Below are 18,348 nucleotides of genomic sequence, written 5' to 3'. Positions count from 1 at the left end.
CATTATTATATATTGGATCAATCACACGTTAATTTTATAAGTAGCAACCCGATTAGCCTACTGGGTTAGCACGAAACCTGAACATTTAGGATTATGATTGAATATTTATAATTCGATAAAATCACAACTCAATTAGCCCTACCTAATTAACGTGCAAATGGAGGATTAGGCCGAAATAAGCTGGCTTGACCTGGTTGACATCCCTATAAATGGTAATTTAAATTTGAAACAGAATCGGATTGTGAAGTACGACGTTGTGCGGCTGTTTTGTGCGAACCAAAAATCACAACACAAAATCCCCCCAAATTTTCAAAACCCTCACTCTGATCGGCAACTTCCACCGCCACCTCCGCCGCAGCTGTATCCGAAAAAATTATGGCTGAAGAAGATGAGGAGAAGCAAACGCTTGAGCTGCAGCTAGAGGGCGCAGTGACCGCTCGCCTTCAGCATTTCAAGGACCAAGCCGAGTATAGATTTCTACCCATTTGTTCATGTGTTTATGATAACTGCTGCCTTTTTATACATAATGTTTTGGATTTTGCTGCAGCTCACTGACGTTGGAGTCCGTAAGGAGACTCTTGGAGAAGGATTTAGGCCTTGAGAAATTTGCGTTCGATGGACACAAACGATTTATTCGCCACTACTTGGAAAAGGTTAACTGTTTTTCACTTAATTTAGATGTTTGAAAATCTTGAATTTGTTAATTCAGTTGCTGAATGAGCGCTAGTAATTTGTAAGGAATTCAATGTTACATTTTCGTTCTCTATTATTCAGTTTTGCAAACTCTGGATTTTGGTTGGTGTTTCGAGAAGACATTATTGCTGGTCTAAACAATGTTATGTATGCCTTGTTTAAACCCTAAAAATGGTGCTGAGTTGTGCAGAATGCCTGTGTCTGACTGTTGATTCGATTTTATTGGAATTGTTTGAAAAGATTGAAAACTGTTAATACACTTGCACTGATTCTTCCCTTAAGTGCTCAATTTTGATGATAAACATAGGTTCCTTAGTTATATTTCGCTCGTTGCACTTAAAAGTTCCAAAACACTATAGTGTTTAAGTGTTTTGGTTACTGGAATCTTCTTGTCATCTTGGGGTGTTGGAGGTTAGTTCTTTTGTTAAGTCAACAAGTATTTTTAACAATATGAAATTTTTGTTAATTCCAGATAATGGAGGCTGCTGATGAAACCAATGCTAACCCAATAACTGCAAACATGGACAAAGATGAGCAGACAAGTAGGGATGAAGAAAAGGCTTTGCCTAAACAGCCAGATGCTAAGAGTGATCCTAAAAAGTCTAGCCCTGGAAAAGATGAAACAATGGAGGACTCACCTATTATGGGTGTTCTTACAGCGAAATCTGTAGTTGGCACTCAATCTTCTTTGAGTGAAAGCAGTATTAAGCAGGCCATTTTGGAAAGAGCTGATCATCTTCAAGCTAATTCTGAGTCAGTATTTTTGATTTTGTGAACAACTGAGTTGATATTCTTTCATCCAATGAATATGTTCATTTCATCTCCCTGGAGAAAAAATGAAAAAATAGTAACATAAGAGACTGCAACCAAAAATATTAAAGAAATATAGTTATAGCTAGAACTTGTGCTTATAGTTTAGCTTTACTGCTAATGTTAAGCTATTTAATTGATAATCTCTTATAGTGAATTGTTACTTTATTTCTTGCGATTGTCTGTGTAAAAAAAAGAATTAAGTTTATGCTCTGTTTTTCAGTAACATATCACTTGCTGGAGTTCGCCGACTTCTAGAGGAGGATCTTGGTCTTGATAAAAACACCCTTGATGCTTTTAAAAAATTCATAAGTCAACAAGTGGATGAGGTAAGAACAATTTTTTGTACATCTATTGATTTCTCAAATTGATAGCTGACTGATCGTATTGCTATTTAGGTATTAAAAGGGGATAAGTCTGTCACAGATGTTAAGAAAAAAGTCTCACAGGGCATGAAAAGCAGAAAGTTAAAGAAGGGCAGCAGCGAAGAGGAGTCTGATGCTTCACAGTGTGGAAGCGATAGTGACGTGATGGGTGATAAAGTGAAATCAAGGAAGGAAGCTGCTCCCAAAAGAAACATTAAGAAATCGGAACAGACAAAGAAACGTAAAATCTCTGAAAATGCAGATGTCTTTCCCAAGAAGCCAACCAAGCTTGCAAAAAGGCAAAAAGAGGAGGATAATAACTTAGATGAGGACGGAAATTTATCTGAAGATGATCAATCCCAGTCATCTGTTGAAAGATCAGCCATGGTTAGTTTTATTATGCCAACACCGTGATCACTACCCAATATGTGCCTTTAATTGTACCTAATATAAGCATTTTTACCAGAGGAAAGAAAAGTCAGCTCCTGTTTATGGGAAACGCGTAGAGAATCTGAAATCAATAATCAAAGCTTGTGGAATGAGGTTTGTACATCTGTTTGACCCTCTGTTTTACAACCTGTGTTTGCAATTCGTTAACAAGGTCACATTTTTTGGTCTTAATGGTCAGTATTCCTCCTACTATTTACAAGAAAGCTAAACAAGCACCAGACAACAAACGAGAAACCATTTTAGTGAAGGAGTTGGAGGGTATTCTCACAAGAGAAGGGCTATCGAAAAATCCCTCTGAGAAAGGTAATAGACTATTTGGTATGCTGGCTATTTATGGACATATTATGGTGCCAAATGTGGGGACAAGTATGTTAAAAAGGTTAAGATGCATGGCATGATCTAATCAGAACCTTAGTTTCAGAAATGTATAAAATTTAAATATATTTTCTAGAACCGAGAGCTCTCAATTGGAACTCTTGCCAATTTGTTAGGTTTGGTATGTTTTAAATTGGATGTTACTCAGCTTGCTTCCAGTCCCATATCAGTATCCAGTTGGCAAGCATGATGTATGAGCTTGAAGGACAATTCTCTTTATAAAGTGTCATTAATGAACCCCACAAGATTAGCTTTGGTAAATGATGTTTTGAGACATTGATGTTGTCTTTGAGTGAAAGGGAGAAGAACATTAAGGTTACAAGATGTTTTGGCTGATGAATTGGTTTCAAACTGGCCACAGTGGCCTTTTTAATTGACTGTGGCTCTGAAAGGCTAACTGTACCCACATTATTCTAATTTCTCTGGATCCAGTTTTTGTCCCTCCCAGCACACCCCCCCCTCTGTAGATAGAATAATGCTGCCATTTTCATTATTTCAGAAATCAAAGATTGTCGAAAGAGAAAAGAAAGAGCCAAAGAACTTGAAGGTATTGACATGAGCAACATCATATCCAGTTCAAGAAGAAGATCGACATTTAGTTTTGGGGTTCCAAAAAAACCTGTAGATCATGGTAAGAAAGACAAGGTTGATGTTAAAGATAGTAAAAAGCAAGAAAACAATGACAAAGATCTCAATGATGACAATGAGGAAGAGAAGGAGAAAGAGAAGGAGAAGGAAATGGAAGAAGAGGAGGCAGAAGAAGAGGAAGAAGATGACGAGGAACAAGATGATGAAGATGAAAGTGAAGAATCTGATGAAGGTAATATTGGTTGATTTGCCTTAATTTTCTCACAATTACGTGCCTTAATCAATTATTGGTGTATTCCTTTTGAACACTGATAATTTTCACTTTGACACACCACCTGTTTCCTAGCGAGTTTTTTTACTGAGATAATTTAGAGCCCTCTGGACTGGCAATGTAACAGTGCAGCAGAGGAGTAAACTCTATTACCCTTATAGGAAATACTGATTATGCCGACTTCGGACTTCCACAAATTGATATATTATGTTTCTCATCCATTTCTTTGCAGATGATAATGAAGAGAGCGACTAAATTTCAGGTAACAGAGGTTTGTAGAGAGAAGCAGTGGTATGCGGAAGTATCTGTATCTTTAGTAATTTTATTGTGTGGTTGAGTTAGGTATTTTGCATTCGTTAATGTTGGATGGAACTTATGTAGGCATTTGTAGTGTTATATTGAGTGATAAATTCCAAGTATAGTGATTTACTCTCACGGTTGACATATTGTACAAGCAAGTGGGAATATATATTGCGCAGTTGTAGGTAGATATAGAAATGTGGGGATGGTTGTGGTATGATTGTGACATAGCATTTCATCTTCAAAGTGGAAATGTTCACTTTTGGTGGGTGGAAGGAGGCATTTCATTTGGGTCAGATCAGATGAGAATTTGTTCGTCTTTTTTATCGCACTAAACAAGATGTGAAAAGGCCAATGTTGCTTTATGATTCTACGTATTACTCCTTCCGGTTCCTATGTAATAGTGGAGTTTCATATCTGCACAGAATTTAAGAACTTGTGTTTAGAGTGAGTGAGTTAAGTGAAGAGAGAATAAAGTATTAAAGGAATAAAGTAGAGAGATGAAGACAGAATAAAGTAAAGGATAGTAAAGTAAAACAGAAGAAATAGATTGTTTTTTGTCAAAAAAAAAAAAACTCAGTTATAGTAGAATAATTTAAAAAGGAATACGAACAGAAGTAGTATTTTTTAAGAATGGTATTTACTTCGGGTGATACGGTCTACATAAAATAAAAGATGGGGTCTTTTTGGACCATGTAAAGCTTGAGTTTCATTTCATATAATTTTGTCGTTTCAAGATTAATGATGTTCGAATAAATAAACATTTATAATATTGAAATGTTTATGCTACTAGAGAGTAGATCTTTATCTTCTTTTTAATAAATTTATAATTACATGGCTTGTATGTAATAAAATGGTAATAAAAATCTAAATGCGTCGGGTGAATCAGTTAGAAACAAAAATATTTGATGAATTTTGAGATATATTTACAAAATATTTCAGAGTGTTACAAAATGTTTGAAATTTATATTATATTCTCTACGTCTATTTCTTTGGAGCATAAGATTCGGAAATACAATAATCACTCCGTCCCATAAGAATATGTACTTTGGATTGGACACAAGTTTTAGCACAACTGGTAAAATAAAAAAGAGGTAGAGAGAAAAAGAAATTAAAGTATTGTTAGTGGATGATGGATTTCATCTCATTTGAGAGAGAATAACTCCTAAAATTAGAAAATGCATATTCTTGAGTGACGGACTAAAAAGGAAAGAGTCCATATTCTTATAGGATGAAAGAAATATTTATTATAGAAAATAATAAAGTAGACAAAAGAATAAAGTAACACAAAGTAAATGATATTCCTAAAAATAGAAATTGATCACTCGGGTGAATCGAAAAATGAATATCATTCACTTGTAGTGAGATGGAAGGGGCATAAAAGTTTTTATCCATGTTATAAATTATTACATTCCGTCTTTAACTTCTTTACATATATGACTGTATAAAATATATAATAATAATAATAATATATTATGCTAATACAAAACAATGATAATTTTTTTATCAATACGAAAACAATAGATAGAAATTTTTTCAGTTTACATAAACATCTAAAAATAAGTAACTAACGTATTAAATTAAAATTTTCAAATATTCCATTAAACAGTGGTAAAAGTTGTCAATTATTTAGAATTTTGAAAATAGATTTACGCAAAAATGAAATGGATTTAGGATGGAAAACGATTCGTGGTTGGATCTGGTAACATGTGGCAGAATGAGGAAGCGAGTAGAATGCAAAAGCGCAGGCGCGAGAGAGAGTGGGGTTTGGTTGGTTGATTTTTATTCTGAATTTCTTTTTGAGTGTAGAAAGAAAAGAGCAGAGCAGAGCAGAGGCAGGCAGCAGCAGTATTATTTAGTGTTTGTGTGGAGGAGACAGACCGCCCTCTCCTCTCCTTTGCTTTGCTGTATTCGCGAGGTCATGTCATGGTGAATTTCCAATGTCGCGAGCTTCCGTCACCGCCGCTTCCTCCTCCATGCACCACCAAGGTCTTCTTAAACCCTAACTATTCACTTACCGATTGAACTCATTATTGTGCTTACTACTCCGATCACTTAATGTCATTGCCTCACTTCTTTTAACTCTACTCCATGTGAGAAATTGTATTGTATATTTGAATTCTATAATTACAAGATGAGTTTCTTACTTGCTGCTTATCTGTTTTAGATGTTTTGTGGCAAATGAACATGCGATCAAGGGAACAACATATGGAATATGGACCTTATCCTGTTCGTGAAGGCGAACCGGATTGTTCATACTACATTCGAACAGGAGTTTGCCGATTTGGCCCTACGTGTCGATTTAACCACCCTCCTAACAGGAAACTCGTATGTTATACTATCACACTTCTTGAATTTTGGAGCTCCTGCCTCTGGATTGTTTGCTGGCTATATTGCCAAAACTACTGAAATCAATCATATTATATTATGTTAACCTGAATCCAAAATCCTAAATCCTGAACTGATAGAACACAAACTTAACTGATTCACTTTACCTATTTTTAGAAGCAAGTATACATCTTTTGACTGTTTTTTGTACTGCTATTTAAATTTTTTCCGTTGCACTTATCTGAAACTATCAATTTAATTTATAGGCTATTGCCACAGCAAGGATGAAAGGTGAATATCCCGAAAGGATAGGACAGCCTGAATGTCAGGTATGTGTCTACTCAACTTTTATTTTCATTTTAGGTGTAGACTGACTCTTCTGAAGTTTTGATGATTCCATAAGAGTTTATTATTAAATTCTTTGATCTCTTTTGTTTTGAGTTTACTTTTTTTCCTTGTAAGGTTTTGTCTACATTTGTGTATTTTCCTCTGATTACTTTGTAGCCTTAGTCTTTTTTGAACTATGAATGCGGTCATTTATAACTTTAACGTATTTGACTGAAGTTCTCTATTTGCTCCTGACACGTTTCCTTCATATCATCATTTGAACATTTTTGTCTTATCTTCAGTATTATTTACAAACGGGGACATGCAAGTTTGGAGCCACATGCAAATTTCATCATCCTCGAGACAAAGCTGGGATTACTGGACGAGTTTCCTTAAATGTTTTGGGATATCCACTTCGCCCGGTCAGCACATATACCTCCCTGTCAATGATTTACTTTGGTTTAGTTTCGTAGTTGAATTTTGGGATACAAGTTGATGTTTACAGGCATTAGCTTTCTCATTATTTCTTATAACACTCTCAATAAAAATCTGGATGAGAACTTCGCAGTTGTGAAGAAAAATTTAGCCTCACTTTTCTAAACTAGATTATGAGTATAGTCTAGTTTGAGAGGAATAAGATGGATGAGTTCAACGCGTGATGAAGAAAGCACTTTGTATGAGATCACAGTTGCTTGTGTTCTAGTTCGTAAAAGGGCAGGGGCTAAGCTAGGCTTATGGATAATATGTAACTTCATAAGAGAAGGACGCATATGAGTTACTGCAAAAATCCTTGTTCCTCATGTGAGAATGGTTGAGTAAACAGTCTGTTCTCGAGAAATTTGGTGTTTTCGTCACCTAATTTACATAATTGAAAGTAAATTCTTTAACAAAGGTAGCTTTTGCATGCTTTTTTCAAGCTTTCTTGTTTTAATTTATTTTTTCCTTTGTTTTCTGTGCAGAATGAGATGGAATGTGGATATTATATGAGAAATGGACAGTGCAAATTTGGAAGTACTTGTAAATTCCATCATCCCCAGCCATCAAATATGACAGCATCTTTACGTGGTTCTGCCGTATATCCTCCAATTCAGTCTCCTACAACCAGCCAGCTGTCATATCCATTGATGAGAGCTTCTTTTATAGCCAGTCCACGGTGGCAAAGCCCTTCAAGTTATGCACCACTTGTCATGCAGCAGGGAGTGGTATCTGTGCCTGGATGGAACACATACATTGTAATATTTCTTATGGGTTTGTTTTCTTTATACTTAATTCTGTATGGCTTTGCTTTGTCTAAGCAAGACAGATTGGAGCATGTTCAGTGCCCCAATCATAGTAGTTATTAATTGAAATCGAAAACTTAAATCACACTTCAGCCTTGTGGTATGAAAGAAATGCATGTATGAGTTGCTCCCTCCCAAACCTGTTTCTCATGGAGAGTATTAAATAGAGAAGTTCAATTGGTTGGATGCAAGATCCTTCCCAGAAGTATCTAGCTTCAGGATAAAATCTGAATTTGCTCATGCCTGGCTTTTCAGGGTCAACTCGGTTCAGTTCTAACTTCTGAAAACCAACCTCCTTCAGCAGTAAACATCCAAAATGATGGAGCATCACATCAGGGCGACTCTGGAAATGTTGCATCTGAGTATGGTTCTGTGCCAATGGGATATTATGCATTCCAAAAGGATAATGTGTTTCCTGAGAGACCAGATCAACCTGAATGCCAGTTTTATATGAAAACTGGGGACTGCAAATTTGGTGCAGTTTGCAAGTTTCACCATCCTAAGGAGAGACTGGTTCCTGTTCCTGACTGTCACTTGAGTCCAATTGGACTTCCTTTACGGCCGGTAGGTTTTTGCACCAACATTTATTTTTCCGAGCACACTCCTGAGGACAATAAACCAGGAATGGGTCTCTGCCTTCACTTTCAGTTATTCAATAGTTAATTTTACATACAAATCTGTACCTTTTTGTGTTGGTTCCTAACCTTTGGATTATTTTTCAAAGTCAGCATTTTTTACCTTTCAAATGTATTTCTCATTTGTTGGTTATAGGGGGAGCCTCTATGTGTATTCTACTCACGATATGGTATCTGCAAGTTTGGTCCAAGTTGCAAATTTGACCACCCCATGAGAGCTTTTGCATACAATACCCCTGCCTCATCATCAACTGACTCCACAGCTTTTCGCCGGTTTTTGGCATCTTCACCGGGAACAGTTCCAATAAATTTCTCCCCAGATGGACTCATCGACACAAGCTCCACAAGAAATAGGCGGCTCTCTTTGTCAGAGACTATACAAAAATCCTCGGGTGACAATAACACTGACTCAGAGTAAAAATATTTCTTCCAAAAGTAATTGAGTTATTGTCCTATTTACTTTGGAAGATAAATAAATAACAGCTTCCTGTATATTCATTTCCCTGGCTGGAGATGTACATAATTCAATTCCAAGTCGATCTGCTTTTCTCAAGATGCAGTTCAATTGACTAGATTCACTACTTAAACTTGCTGCAATGTATAAATTTGCAAATGTTATCACATTTGTTAAAAGGCAGTGGTGGATGTTTCCAATTTTTTGAGAGCTGTCATCATGTTCATATATTTCTGTCACTTTGACAGTCTTCTGAGCATCTGTTTTTGCAGCAGGGTTTTGCCTCTCTCGGCAATAGTCTTCCCAAAATTATACGGGGCCATTCCTTGCGCTAATAGCTATTTCTGCTGATTATGGTTGATTTTCTCTCGGCAATAGTCTTCCCAAAATTATACGTGGCCATTACTTGCGCTAATAGCTATTTCTGCTGATTATGGTTGATTTTCTACGTGTTTAAAATGCTTGCTATGTCCCCTTCATTTCATTGTTATAAGTGAGAATTATCATAAGTTCTGAGCATTACTTTGGTAAGATGAGCATAATTATCTCTCCACTAATTATTTAGAAATCTATTTCTACTGATTAATGTTAATGTCCTATTTGTCTCATTGTCTGGAACTCACGCTACATCCTTCGTGTAATGGTTATTAGTGGGGATTATCAAAAATCGAGTAATGTTTATTATCTTATTACCAATTTTTTGCTGTTTTAGTTTTTCTATCAGAAGTCTAATGTGTCTTCATTGACCATGCTAGTGGTCAAATGATTAGGTAATTATGATATGTGCTATTAGCTGTCAGTTATGCTATTGGGCTAGTAATTTTCTGTGTCAGCAATATGTAGGGTATTTTATGACTAGTAGGTTTCTGTTAAACAGTATTGATGTAGAAGTAAGAAAAGTGCACTGGATCTATATCCAGACACGCCGAACTAAGAACCTATTTTTGTGGTTTGTCTAATTTAAGTATGGTTTGTGGGTCATATGTTCTATGGCAATGGGAAGGGACTGAAGCATGTGTTTTTAATTCAACATACATTGATTCAGGTTGTATGTGATTGAGTTCTAACAGAATCTAATCAGCCTTAAAGATAAAACCATAAAAAAAAAGATACCATTTCTCATTTTCTGTAAGAGCCAGTCCAGGGGTAGTTGTTCCATTATTGAAAGCTAAAGATCAAGTTTTGCTGTGCCAAAACAGAATCAGGTAACTTGTGGTATCTCTCTGTCTGCTTTATTAATTCTTTTGAATTTTGAAATGTTTTCAAGTTCATAACTGTCTCTTCTTTGTGTAGAGATCTACCTGTACTTGCTTCCACACGCTGAAGCCACAAGGAAGTATGGTCAACTTATAATGAAATACTCCCTCCGTCCCTGAAATTATCACATTTAATTTTCTGCACTCGTTTTGGAAAAATGATAATAAATAGTTAAAGTGAAGAGAGGGTAAAGTAAGAAAGAGAATAATGCAGATAAGAGTCTCGTCTACGTTATTCTCTCTCTTACTTTATAATCTCTCCACTTTAGCTATTTATTATCATTTTTCTAAAACGGGTGCAGAAAATGAAATGTGACAAAATTTCAGGGACGGAGGGAGTAGTTGTTAATTTCTCATGAGCAGCTCAGAGATTGCTATACTGATCAATTAGGATCTGTAAAGAAACAGCGAAGGAAAAAGTGGCGTGCTTCACTTACCCCATGTATCAGTATATTTTTCTAGAGGGGCAAATAGCAGGTATTCTACAAAATTAAGAAATAAGTTTTACCCCACAGGACGTCACCATTTCTAATTTTTTGAATCACTAGAGGTGTTTGATTGCAATAGCCATCTTTTTCAGGGTGTTGGCTTTCTTTACTTGTTCAGTTGGTCTTTCATATATAAGTTTGATGTGTTGAAACTTGCATGGTATTATACCTGTACAAGTGTCCTTCCTGGCATGGAAGGCTCTTTTAATAAAAAATGTACTTGTAGAAAGAAGATTGTTAGACCTAGGGAAATCTGTGTTTAAAAAGTTACAACAAATTTTAGTTCATATTAGCATAGCAGAAAGGTGGGAGTGGAGGGTACGGATACTGCTGCAGCTCTCCTTTTTTTACATTTGTACCATGTGCCATAGCTGCGAAATGCCCATTTGCAAACTTTTGCATTTCTTCTTTTTGGTTTATTGAATACAATTAAACCCCAACCTTTCCTCCTCCCTTATACACATTCAAACCAAAACTACTTTATTTATTAGCTAGCAATGTGGTTAGATGCATGTTCATACCCAATGACTATCTCTTCCCTCAACAAAAAAGATCTACTTTCATTTCTCCTTCCAGATTACAGTTCATCACTGCCAATTTCCTGCTTCTTTAGTCGACCCTTTTAATTCCTTTTTGAAGAACATCACAGGCAGTAAGAAATGCATGCAATTAGTAGTGGAATTTTCTGGTGTGTGCTGATTCTTTAATTCATCTCTAGTCTCCATCAACAACTTAGATTGTTTATGGTAAGCTTCTCTCTCCGCCACTTCTATTTTCTTTCAGTGTATCAGAAGACATTGATTGTGAAAAGGAGGAGATGATAAAAATGGCTGCAGGTGGCGGTGGAGGATATGGTGCCGCTGGGGAAGAAGGAGATGATGGTGATGGTGAATGATAGCACAAGGAATTTGGGGAGCTTTCAGATTTGTTCACTGTGCGCTTGCTGTGGAGGTGAAAGCAGAAGCTGCTGTTTGCCATCTCCATGCTGCTATGCAATCAATTGCAACATTCCAAAAAGGCCCTTTGGATCTGTTCTCTCACTCCCAAGACTTGTAATTGCTTTGGATGCCATGTCTAATTCTTGATATTCTTTTTTATCATCATCATCATCATCAATAATGTTGGTTGCTTTCAGTTGCTGGCATTGAAGCTGAACAACAACAAAATCTCTGCTGAGATTCCTCCATGCAGTGGATAAGAGTTTGAGGATATAGCTACAACATAATCTCTGGAAAGGGATACCTTGCAAGTCGTTGAAGGTTGTCGATTTGAGCTCTCTCAGCGATGCTGTATCCACATGGTCCAAGCTTAGATTTTGTCCATCTCACATAACATGCTGAATGGATCCCTACCGAACTGGTTGATCACATTCAAAGCAATCAATCAATCAATCACATAACATAACTGTCTCACTGGGATCATCCCACAAGGCAGGACTACTGGGGGCATTTGCAGGCAACCCGGGTCTCTGCCACAAGGAGTCATCGTGCAATGGGAAGGGATAGCCTGTGATGCTACTTCGATATGGGAGTGAACAGGGACCGCCTTCAGTGAGGATTTTGCGTAACTAGTTTTGTCAGTTTCTATACAGGTTATATATTGATCTTTGTTGTTATGGTCGAACCATAAAACTCTACATATTGCAGACCAAGAACTAGTGGTGATTTTATGGTGGAAAAGATTGATACCACCTTGTGTTTACTATTAGTTATTACATAAATTTTGTCCCACAAGATTTTTAGTTTCTGCTATATTACTTGTTTTATCTTGTCCCATTTTCAATTGAGACTCGAATCAGATTCGATTTGGTATAGTGCAAAAAGCAATCTTGGAAAACCATAATTAGGTTCTACTCCCTCATCTCCTAATAATAGAAACTCTTTCTTTTTTTAATCGATCTTCTAATGACGTGGAACCCACTTTTCTTTCTATTTCTCTTATTTTACCAATTTTGCATTAAAATCCATATCGTTTCAGAAGTTTCTATTTTTAGGAGACGGAGGGAGTATTACACAGTGCAATCGATGCTATTATTCCTCAGTTATTACACGTGTTAACCGAACAAAAAAAATACAAGCATCAAATTATATGAAAATGGGATTGGACGCTACACCCAGCATGCAAAGTAAAATAATATGCTGGATTAAAAAATAAAATGAGAAACATAATGTGATATACCCCTGAAATAAACACTATCACATTCCTTCGAACTCGAGCAAATACATGGAGATTGAAATTGTAGACACAGACACAGAAGACTGCCTAATACCTAATTGGCCCATCCAAGCTCCCAGATGCAAACTGAAACCACAATTCATGTTTGAGAATCATTATTTAAACCAAAAATTAGAGTTTGAGAAGGAAAAATATAATATATGAAGAATATTTACAACTCTAAAATCTAGAAAAGGTTCCTATGGAAACCTCAGATGATCATGATTCATAATAATAACTCATTTGAATTTTGGATGTTTCCTTGGAAGTGCATCAAGGGATCTTAAACATACTGGAATAAATATGTGACTCGTAAACCCCATGATATTGCACAAGGAAAGATGCACATAGAAAGAAATGACGTTACCTGTCGAACAATTGGATTCGTTGAGGAAGAAAATTCATGAGTCGTTCCTTGCCAAACAGCCCTTCCTTCATACAGAAACAACAGCCTAGATATGGTATTTAGTATAAGAATGAGAAGTAGTTCAAGTTGTGTTCAAGAGGCTAGAAATTAACCACTACCTATCAACAGCTCTTTTGATTGTGCTATGTTGATGAGTGACTACCACATAGGATGCAATCTTCCCAGGCTTCCCAAGTGCATCCTCACCTTTCATATGAACCGAGCGAATGAGATCTTCAACAACAGTTGATGCAATAGGATCCAGACCAGCTGTTGGCTCGTCATATAGGAGCACCTATTCAAAAAACACATGATGTCAGTCAGTGATATATAAATACCAGAATGTAAGGATGTCTACACCAATCACCATGGTTGACAAAGAAATTGATGATGACATTTTCAATTGAATAATGCAAATTAAAATGTATTTCATGATAATATGTTGCATATAACACCAAAAAATACAAGCCAAAATAGATATATAATCTTAACCTTTATGTGTAAGCAGAGCACCAGAATTTTCTTTGGTAGACAAGAAAAGGAGAACAAAACATACCTCGGGTTCAATCGCAAGCTTTGTTGTATCAAAAATGATGGAACGAGCAAGGGCAACTCTCTTTTTCATCCCACCAGACAATTCAGAAGGTAATCGATCTTCAACTCCCTGTAAAAAGAATTCACTTAAACTACCCCCTGCCTTAGGAAATGAGTAAGTCCTTCCACTGTACGGCATACAAAACTATTAAGCTGGGTTACATTTTCTGAGAAATTTCGCTGTCAGATTCTTGCTAAGTAGGTATCATCAGATTGACCATTACATACTTTATGTGTGCATCATCCATATGCACTGATCTCGTTTAGTACACACTAGAGTTATTAACTTTACAAATAATATGAACATCGAAGCTCGATTTGTTATTTTATTCATTTATTTGAAGTTACAAAGAAAATAACTAAATCAAGTTTGATTTTTAAGTAATTTGTAGAATTAATGACATCAATAATAAATTTTGAGGTAACAGAATTGAATCAAAAGAAATGTATAAAACAAAACAAATAATGCTAACGTGGACCGAAAAAAATCATTAGTTAATTGAGTAAAGGTCAATTTTGGTCCTAAACATATGACCAAAATACGAATTTGGTCCAAAACATTCACTTTTTGAAAAATAGGTCCATAACAAATGAAAATCTCACCAAAGTAGTCCTTTTTTTGACAATTCCGTTAAAAAACTAACGGTCAATGCTAATTGCACGGTGGCATGACCTTTAGTTTTTTGAAGGAACCGTAAAAAAATGACCACTACGACAAGGATTTCATTTGTTATGAACCTATTTTTCAAAAAGTGAATGTTTTGGATCAAATTCGTATTTTGGTCATATGTTTAGGGCCAAAAATTGACCTTTACTCTATATTACTATATATTTATAGAATTGAAATAAAAATCCGAACGTGTTTATGCAAAACTAAGACCAAATATCAGGCTTATGATTTGGAAAACAGACGGTTGTGATTAATGTCACACGGCAACAGATTGTAACAGATAATATTGATTTTGTCTATTAAAGCAAAATCGTTTGTGGAAATAGCGTGATTCCTAGATAATATGACATGATTCCTACAATCTACGTTATGGCGAAGTAAATGTATTGTTATGCTGATGTACATTCAATGTTATGATGAAGTAAACTTTCAAATTTGCAATGATGCCTTCCGTTTTTAATGATAAATGTAACTCACTTTCTCTCTTCTAAAATATCACAAAACTATAAATTCCATACAACTATATCGATTTAAATTATTTTTTCACAAACCATATATCGAACTAAAAGTAATTTTATTAGGATTCTACCAAATTATTTGATTGCATATGTTCACATGAACAAACGGTCAAATTTTCATGGAAAAATGGAACATATAAGTATCTCGGCGAATTTGCATTATGTTGAATTAAATTCAATGTTATGCTTATGTTAATTGAATGCTATGCTATGCAATATGACGATGTAAATTCAATTTTATGCTAAGTTGATTAAATTTTATGCTGAAGTGTATTATGTCGAATTTATTGGTGGCACCAATTACAATTGACAACACCCTTAATTGTCATGGGGTTATATACTTGTGTTGTACTAAAGTAAATTTAATGTTATGTTGAAGTAAACAGAATGTTATTCTGAAGTATACTTTCTAATTCGTTAATAGCCCCAATGACATCCAACAACTACACTTTATTATCGCAAGGTTAATATAATTTTGGACAATTTTACTCATATGATGATGTTCTGAAGAAGGTACGTTGAAACGTGTTTTTATGAAATCCCAATCTCCCATTTTTTAATCTAATGGATGAGTTTTGGTCTTAATTCTACATTTAGGTGTGTGTGTGTGTGTGTGTGTGTGTGATATGCTTAGATAGTAGCTAAGTGGATGTGATCATTAACCACATACCTTTAGGCCAACAGCAGCTAGAGTCTCTGTGACAAGTTCGGCAATTTTATCCGCTGGCATAGTTGAATTTTCGTATCTATCACAGAAATTGAAGAATTAATTTAATACATAACTAAAACATAAAATACAGTTGATAATAATGAAGCAAAAGCTAATTATAAAGACAAATATCTTACAACAGAAACCCGACATTTTCACGAACAGTGAGAGAATCAAAAAGGGCTGCGCTCTGAAAAACCTGTTACATTGGGCAGTAGAGTCGAGAATTGTCTAGATTAGAATCCCTGAAATAATAGAGGGGGTGCAAACAATGTTATCTCACCAAGCCAATTCTTAAGCCAGATAGTTCCTCATCACTGATCAACCCGTGTCGTCTTCTCCCGCGAATCAATACCTCACCCTAGTTGTTCATAATTAATGAGAGACCACAAGAAGACGGTCAATCCCAATCTAAAGTAGCTTCTATCAATAATAGTAATATCAGTATAAAGTACAACATAATACCAAATGAAAGGAAACGAACTTGCAGAATCAGATTACCTTATCAGGAGCAAGAAGCCCGGCCATTATCTTCAAGATGGTTGACTTTCCAGTCCCAGATGGCCCAATAATTCCGACAGCCTCTCCATGCCTAATCTACAAAAGAATTTAACTTTGTCAATGTTAAGGAGGTATCCACTGAGAATGAATTAGCTGTTTCCAGTGGCAACACAGGCTTATTCACTAAAGTTTTTCTTACGTTCATTAACGAAATATAGTTAGTTACACAAATGATCAATGGTGAGTAGCCCAGATGGATGATCTCATGTAACAACCCATTCATTAAACATCCCCCTGGACTACAAATCACCACTTGCAAACATTCATTTTCTTCCTAAAATGGCCAGTTGAAAATAACAACAAACACATAGGACAATGTATGCATTTCTAAATTAACTATTCAAAGCATGAACAAGAAAATCACCTTAAAGCTCACACCTCTTAGTATGTGCTTTTCCCCAAAGGATTTGTAGACATCTCGGCATTCAATCAGCACATCTGACCCATCCTCGTCCTCCCCGTCGATGCCAGTATTATCGATCTTGTGAGCACCCTTGAGAAAATGAACAGAAGTGTACGAGTTTCCACATGAATATAATCCAAAAAAAAGCACATAAAAGTAAGTAATTTAATTTGTCATCAACTATCTCACACATCAAATCATTTTAACAGTTTGCAATTCCAAAATCTACAGTGCATATCCAATAGAGAAGCAATAAACACTAAATGAGGATCATGAGATGAATTGGAGCAATTTTAAAACTAAATGAACCAAATAGTATCTAAATAATTCCCATCAACATACCTTGAAGTTTGCAGGCACGTAATTTTGAGGCGGAGCGACGCAAGCACAACAAACCCTTCTTCTACTATTTATTGAAGAAGAAGAGGAAAGCGGCGGGAAAGATGGGAATAGATTAGAGCGGCGGAGAGAATTGAATGCTGTGAGAGGGTTGTGAGAGATGGAAGCCGCGGCCATCCGAGACCTTCCTGAATCTTGATTTTATGAAATGAGAAAATCCAGCAATCCAATTTCAGCGCGGGAGAGACAACAATTACCGCCGGAGGAGGAGTGTCGATCGCTGCCCATCTTCGTTTATACATCTACGGGCTATTTATTTTTTTCATTTTTTAATGATAAATTCCAATCTTGAGAAGAATTATAAATTATTTACATTATTTGTTAGAGTGTCCACACTAAGACGGTCATAGCAAAAAATAATTTGTCCGTCTAGTCAGCACAGCCATAAAAATCTTATCCACCTAATCATTACAAAATAAATTTAAAAAAAAATAAAAAACATTTTTGACCGCGACGGCTCACAATAGGCCGTCGTGGAACCGCCGCGCGACTGCCGCTCCGCCTTGTCCACCGCTGCCTAAGAATGTCGGTGTAGCCCGCAACCCGTGGGCTGGCCCGAATAGCCCGTCAAATTTATAGGGTTACGGCTAGAAATTTATAGCATGATAAAATTAAAATCTGATTAACCCGCACTTAATTAACTCGCAACCCGTTAGGGCCAGACCCAAAAACCCGATAAAGTTTTTATTATTCTATTTTTTTTACTCCTAATTCGACACTTCATTATTAATTTTATAATATAAAAAATAACTTTCAATTTTATAGTATTAAATATACAAATTATATGTTGAATTTTTATTAATATATTAATTGATAAATAAATTAAAAACTTCAAATTCACTAAAAAAATATTTAAATTTCTAAGCATGCATTAGAATTTCATGAAATATCTCAAATATTAGTATTTGATCAAGTTTATGATTAAGTTTAAGCATATATCTCAAATTTGCCATAGTTAAATATTTTACATTTTATGAATATAACTAATTTTCATCATTATTTATTGGATTGATCGCATGTTAATCTCATTAACCGCAACCTGAATACCTGATTAACCTGTTGGGCTAGCACGAAATCCGAGCTTTCAGGGTTGACCGCACTCGACTGACCCACAACCCGAGTAGGGTTGACCGAAAACCCGATGGACCGACTCGATTGACTTCCCTACCGTCGTGGCTCTTCCACGCCATGCAATAGGCGTCGTGGCCGCCGCCGCATCTCCCCCATTGTGGACACTCTTACTATCTCCGACCT

The 18,348-nt window shown here is 35.9% G+C and overlaps 3 protein-coding genes across 10 annotated transcripts; 2 read left to right on the top strand and 1 right to left on the bottom strand.

Annotated features, from left to right (window-relative positions):
- The first annotated feature begins 242 nt into the window (after positions 1-242).
- LOC121745181 (DNA ligase 1-like) lies at positions 243-3,996 on the top strand. The gene is made up of 9 exons (XM_042138986.1): positions 243-467; positions 548-653; positions 1,166-1,446; positions 1,727-1,832; positions 1,902-2,255; positions 2,335-2,411; positions 2,497-2,621; positions 3,193-3,513; positions 3,785-3,996. The coding sequence occupies exons 1-9, from the start codon at positions 376-378 to the stop codon at positions 3,805-3,807; spliced, it is 1,485 nt and encodes a 494-aa protein (XP_041994920.1). The 5' UTR covers positions 243-375; the 3' UTR covers positions 3,808-3,996.
- Positions 3,997-5,647: 1,651 nt separating this feature from the next.
- Positions 5,648-12,371, top strand: LOC121745273 (zinc finger CCCH domain-containing protein ZFN-like). 8 transcript variants are annotated; one of them, XM_042139109.1, is made up of 12 exons: positions 5,648-5,841; positions 6,020-6,180; positions 6,447-6,509; positions 6,810-6,929; positions 7,467-7,739; positions 8,043-8,351; positions 8,559-10,081; positions 10,170-10,212; positions 10,460-10,609; positions 11,270-11,366; positions 11,457-11,672; positions 11,756-12,371. In XM_042139109.1, the coding sequence occupies exons 1-7, from the start codon at positions 5,793-5,795 to the stop codon at positions 8,838-8,840; spliced, it is 1,257 nt and encodes a 418-aa protein (XP_041995043.1). In that variant the 5' UTR covers positions 5,648-5,792; the 3' UTR covers positions 8,841-10,081; positions 10,170-10,212; positions 10,460-10,609; positions 11,270-11,366; positions 11,457-11,672; positions 11,756-12,371. The 8 variants fall into 8 exon arrangements, with proteins under 8 accessions (XP_041995043.1, XP_041995044.1, XP_041995046.1 ...); XM_042139110.1 differs by having other exon boundaries at positions 11,260-11,366; XM_042139112.1 differs by lacking the exon at positions 11,270-11,366.
- Positions 12,372-12,739: 368 nt separating this feature from the next.
- LOC121745274 (protein TRIGALACTOSYLDIACYLGLYCEROL 3, chloroplastic-like) lies at positions 12,740-17,349 on the bottom strand. The gene is made up of 10 exons (XM_042139114.1): positions 17,038-17,349; positions 16,657-16,785; positions 16,233-16,328; positions 16,015-16,092; positions 15,869-15,930; positions 15,693-15,768; positions 13,797-13,904; positions 13,360-13,535; positions 13,202-13,286; positions 12,740-12,921 (listed from the first exon to the last, which is right to left on the bottom strand). Exons 1-10 carry the CDS (start codon positions 17,209-17,211, stop codon positions 12,883-12,885), a joined length of 1,023 nt encoding a protein of 340 aa, XP_041995048.1. The 5' UTR covers positions 17,212-17,349; the 3' UTR covers positions 12,740-12,882.
- Positions 17,350-18,348: the final 999 nt, after the last annotated feature.

This window comes from Salvia splendens, chromosome 8 (assembly GCF_004379255.2).
Source record: "Salvia splendens isolate huo1 chromosome 8, SspV2, whole genome shotgun sequence".
Classification (NCBI taxonomy): domain Eukaryota; kingdom Viridiplantae; phylum Streptophyta; class Magnoliopsida; order Lamiales; family Lamiaceae; genus Salvia; species Salvia splendens.
Note: the sequence above shows the minus strand (reverse complement) of the source record. Positions and strands in the feature narration are given on the sequence as shown.

Excerpts from the sequence above, each read along its gene's own strand:
- LOC121745181 (XM_042138986.1), top strand. The coding sequence starts at position 376 with ATGGCTGAAGAAGATGAGGAGAAGCAAACGCTTGAGCTGCAGCTAGAG. Across the intron at positions 1,447-1,726 it reads CATCTTCAAGCTAATTCTGA|TAACATATCACTTGCTGGAG; the intron begins GTCAGTATTTTT and ends TCTGTTTTTCAG. Across the intron at positions 2,256-2,334 it reads CTGTTGAAAGATCAGCCATG|AGGAAAGAAAAGTCAGCTCC; the intron begins GTTAGTTTTATT and ends CATTTTTACCAG.
- LOC121745273 (XM_042139112.1), top strand. The coding sequence starts at position 5,793 with ATGTCGCGAGCTTCCGTCACCGCCGCTTCCTCCTCCATGCACCACCAA. Across the intron at positions 6,181-6,446 it reads ACCCTCCTAACAGGAAACTC|GCTATTGCCACAGCAAGGAT; the intron begins GTATGTTATACT and ends TTTAATTTATAG. Across the intron at positions 6,510-6,809 it reads TAGGACAGCCTGAATGTCAG|TATTATTTACAAACGGGGAC; the intron begins GTATGTGTCTAC and ends TCTTATCTTCAG.
- LOC121745274 (XM_042139114.1), bottom strand. The coding sequence starts at position 17,211 with ATGGCCGCGGCTTCCATCTCTCACAACCCTCTCACAGCATTCAATTCT. Across the intron at positions 16,093-16,232 it reads GGCTTCTTGCTCCTGATAAG|GGTGAGGTATTGATTCGCGG; the intron begins GTAATCTGATTC and ends ATGAACAACTAG. Across the intron at positions 15,931-16,014 it reads CTGGCTTAAGAATTGGCTTG|GTTTTTCAGAGCGCAGCCCT; the intron begins GTGAGATAACAT and ends CCAATGTAACAG.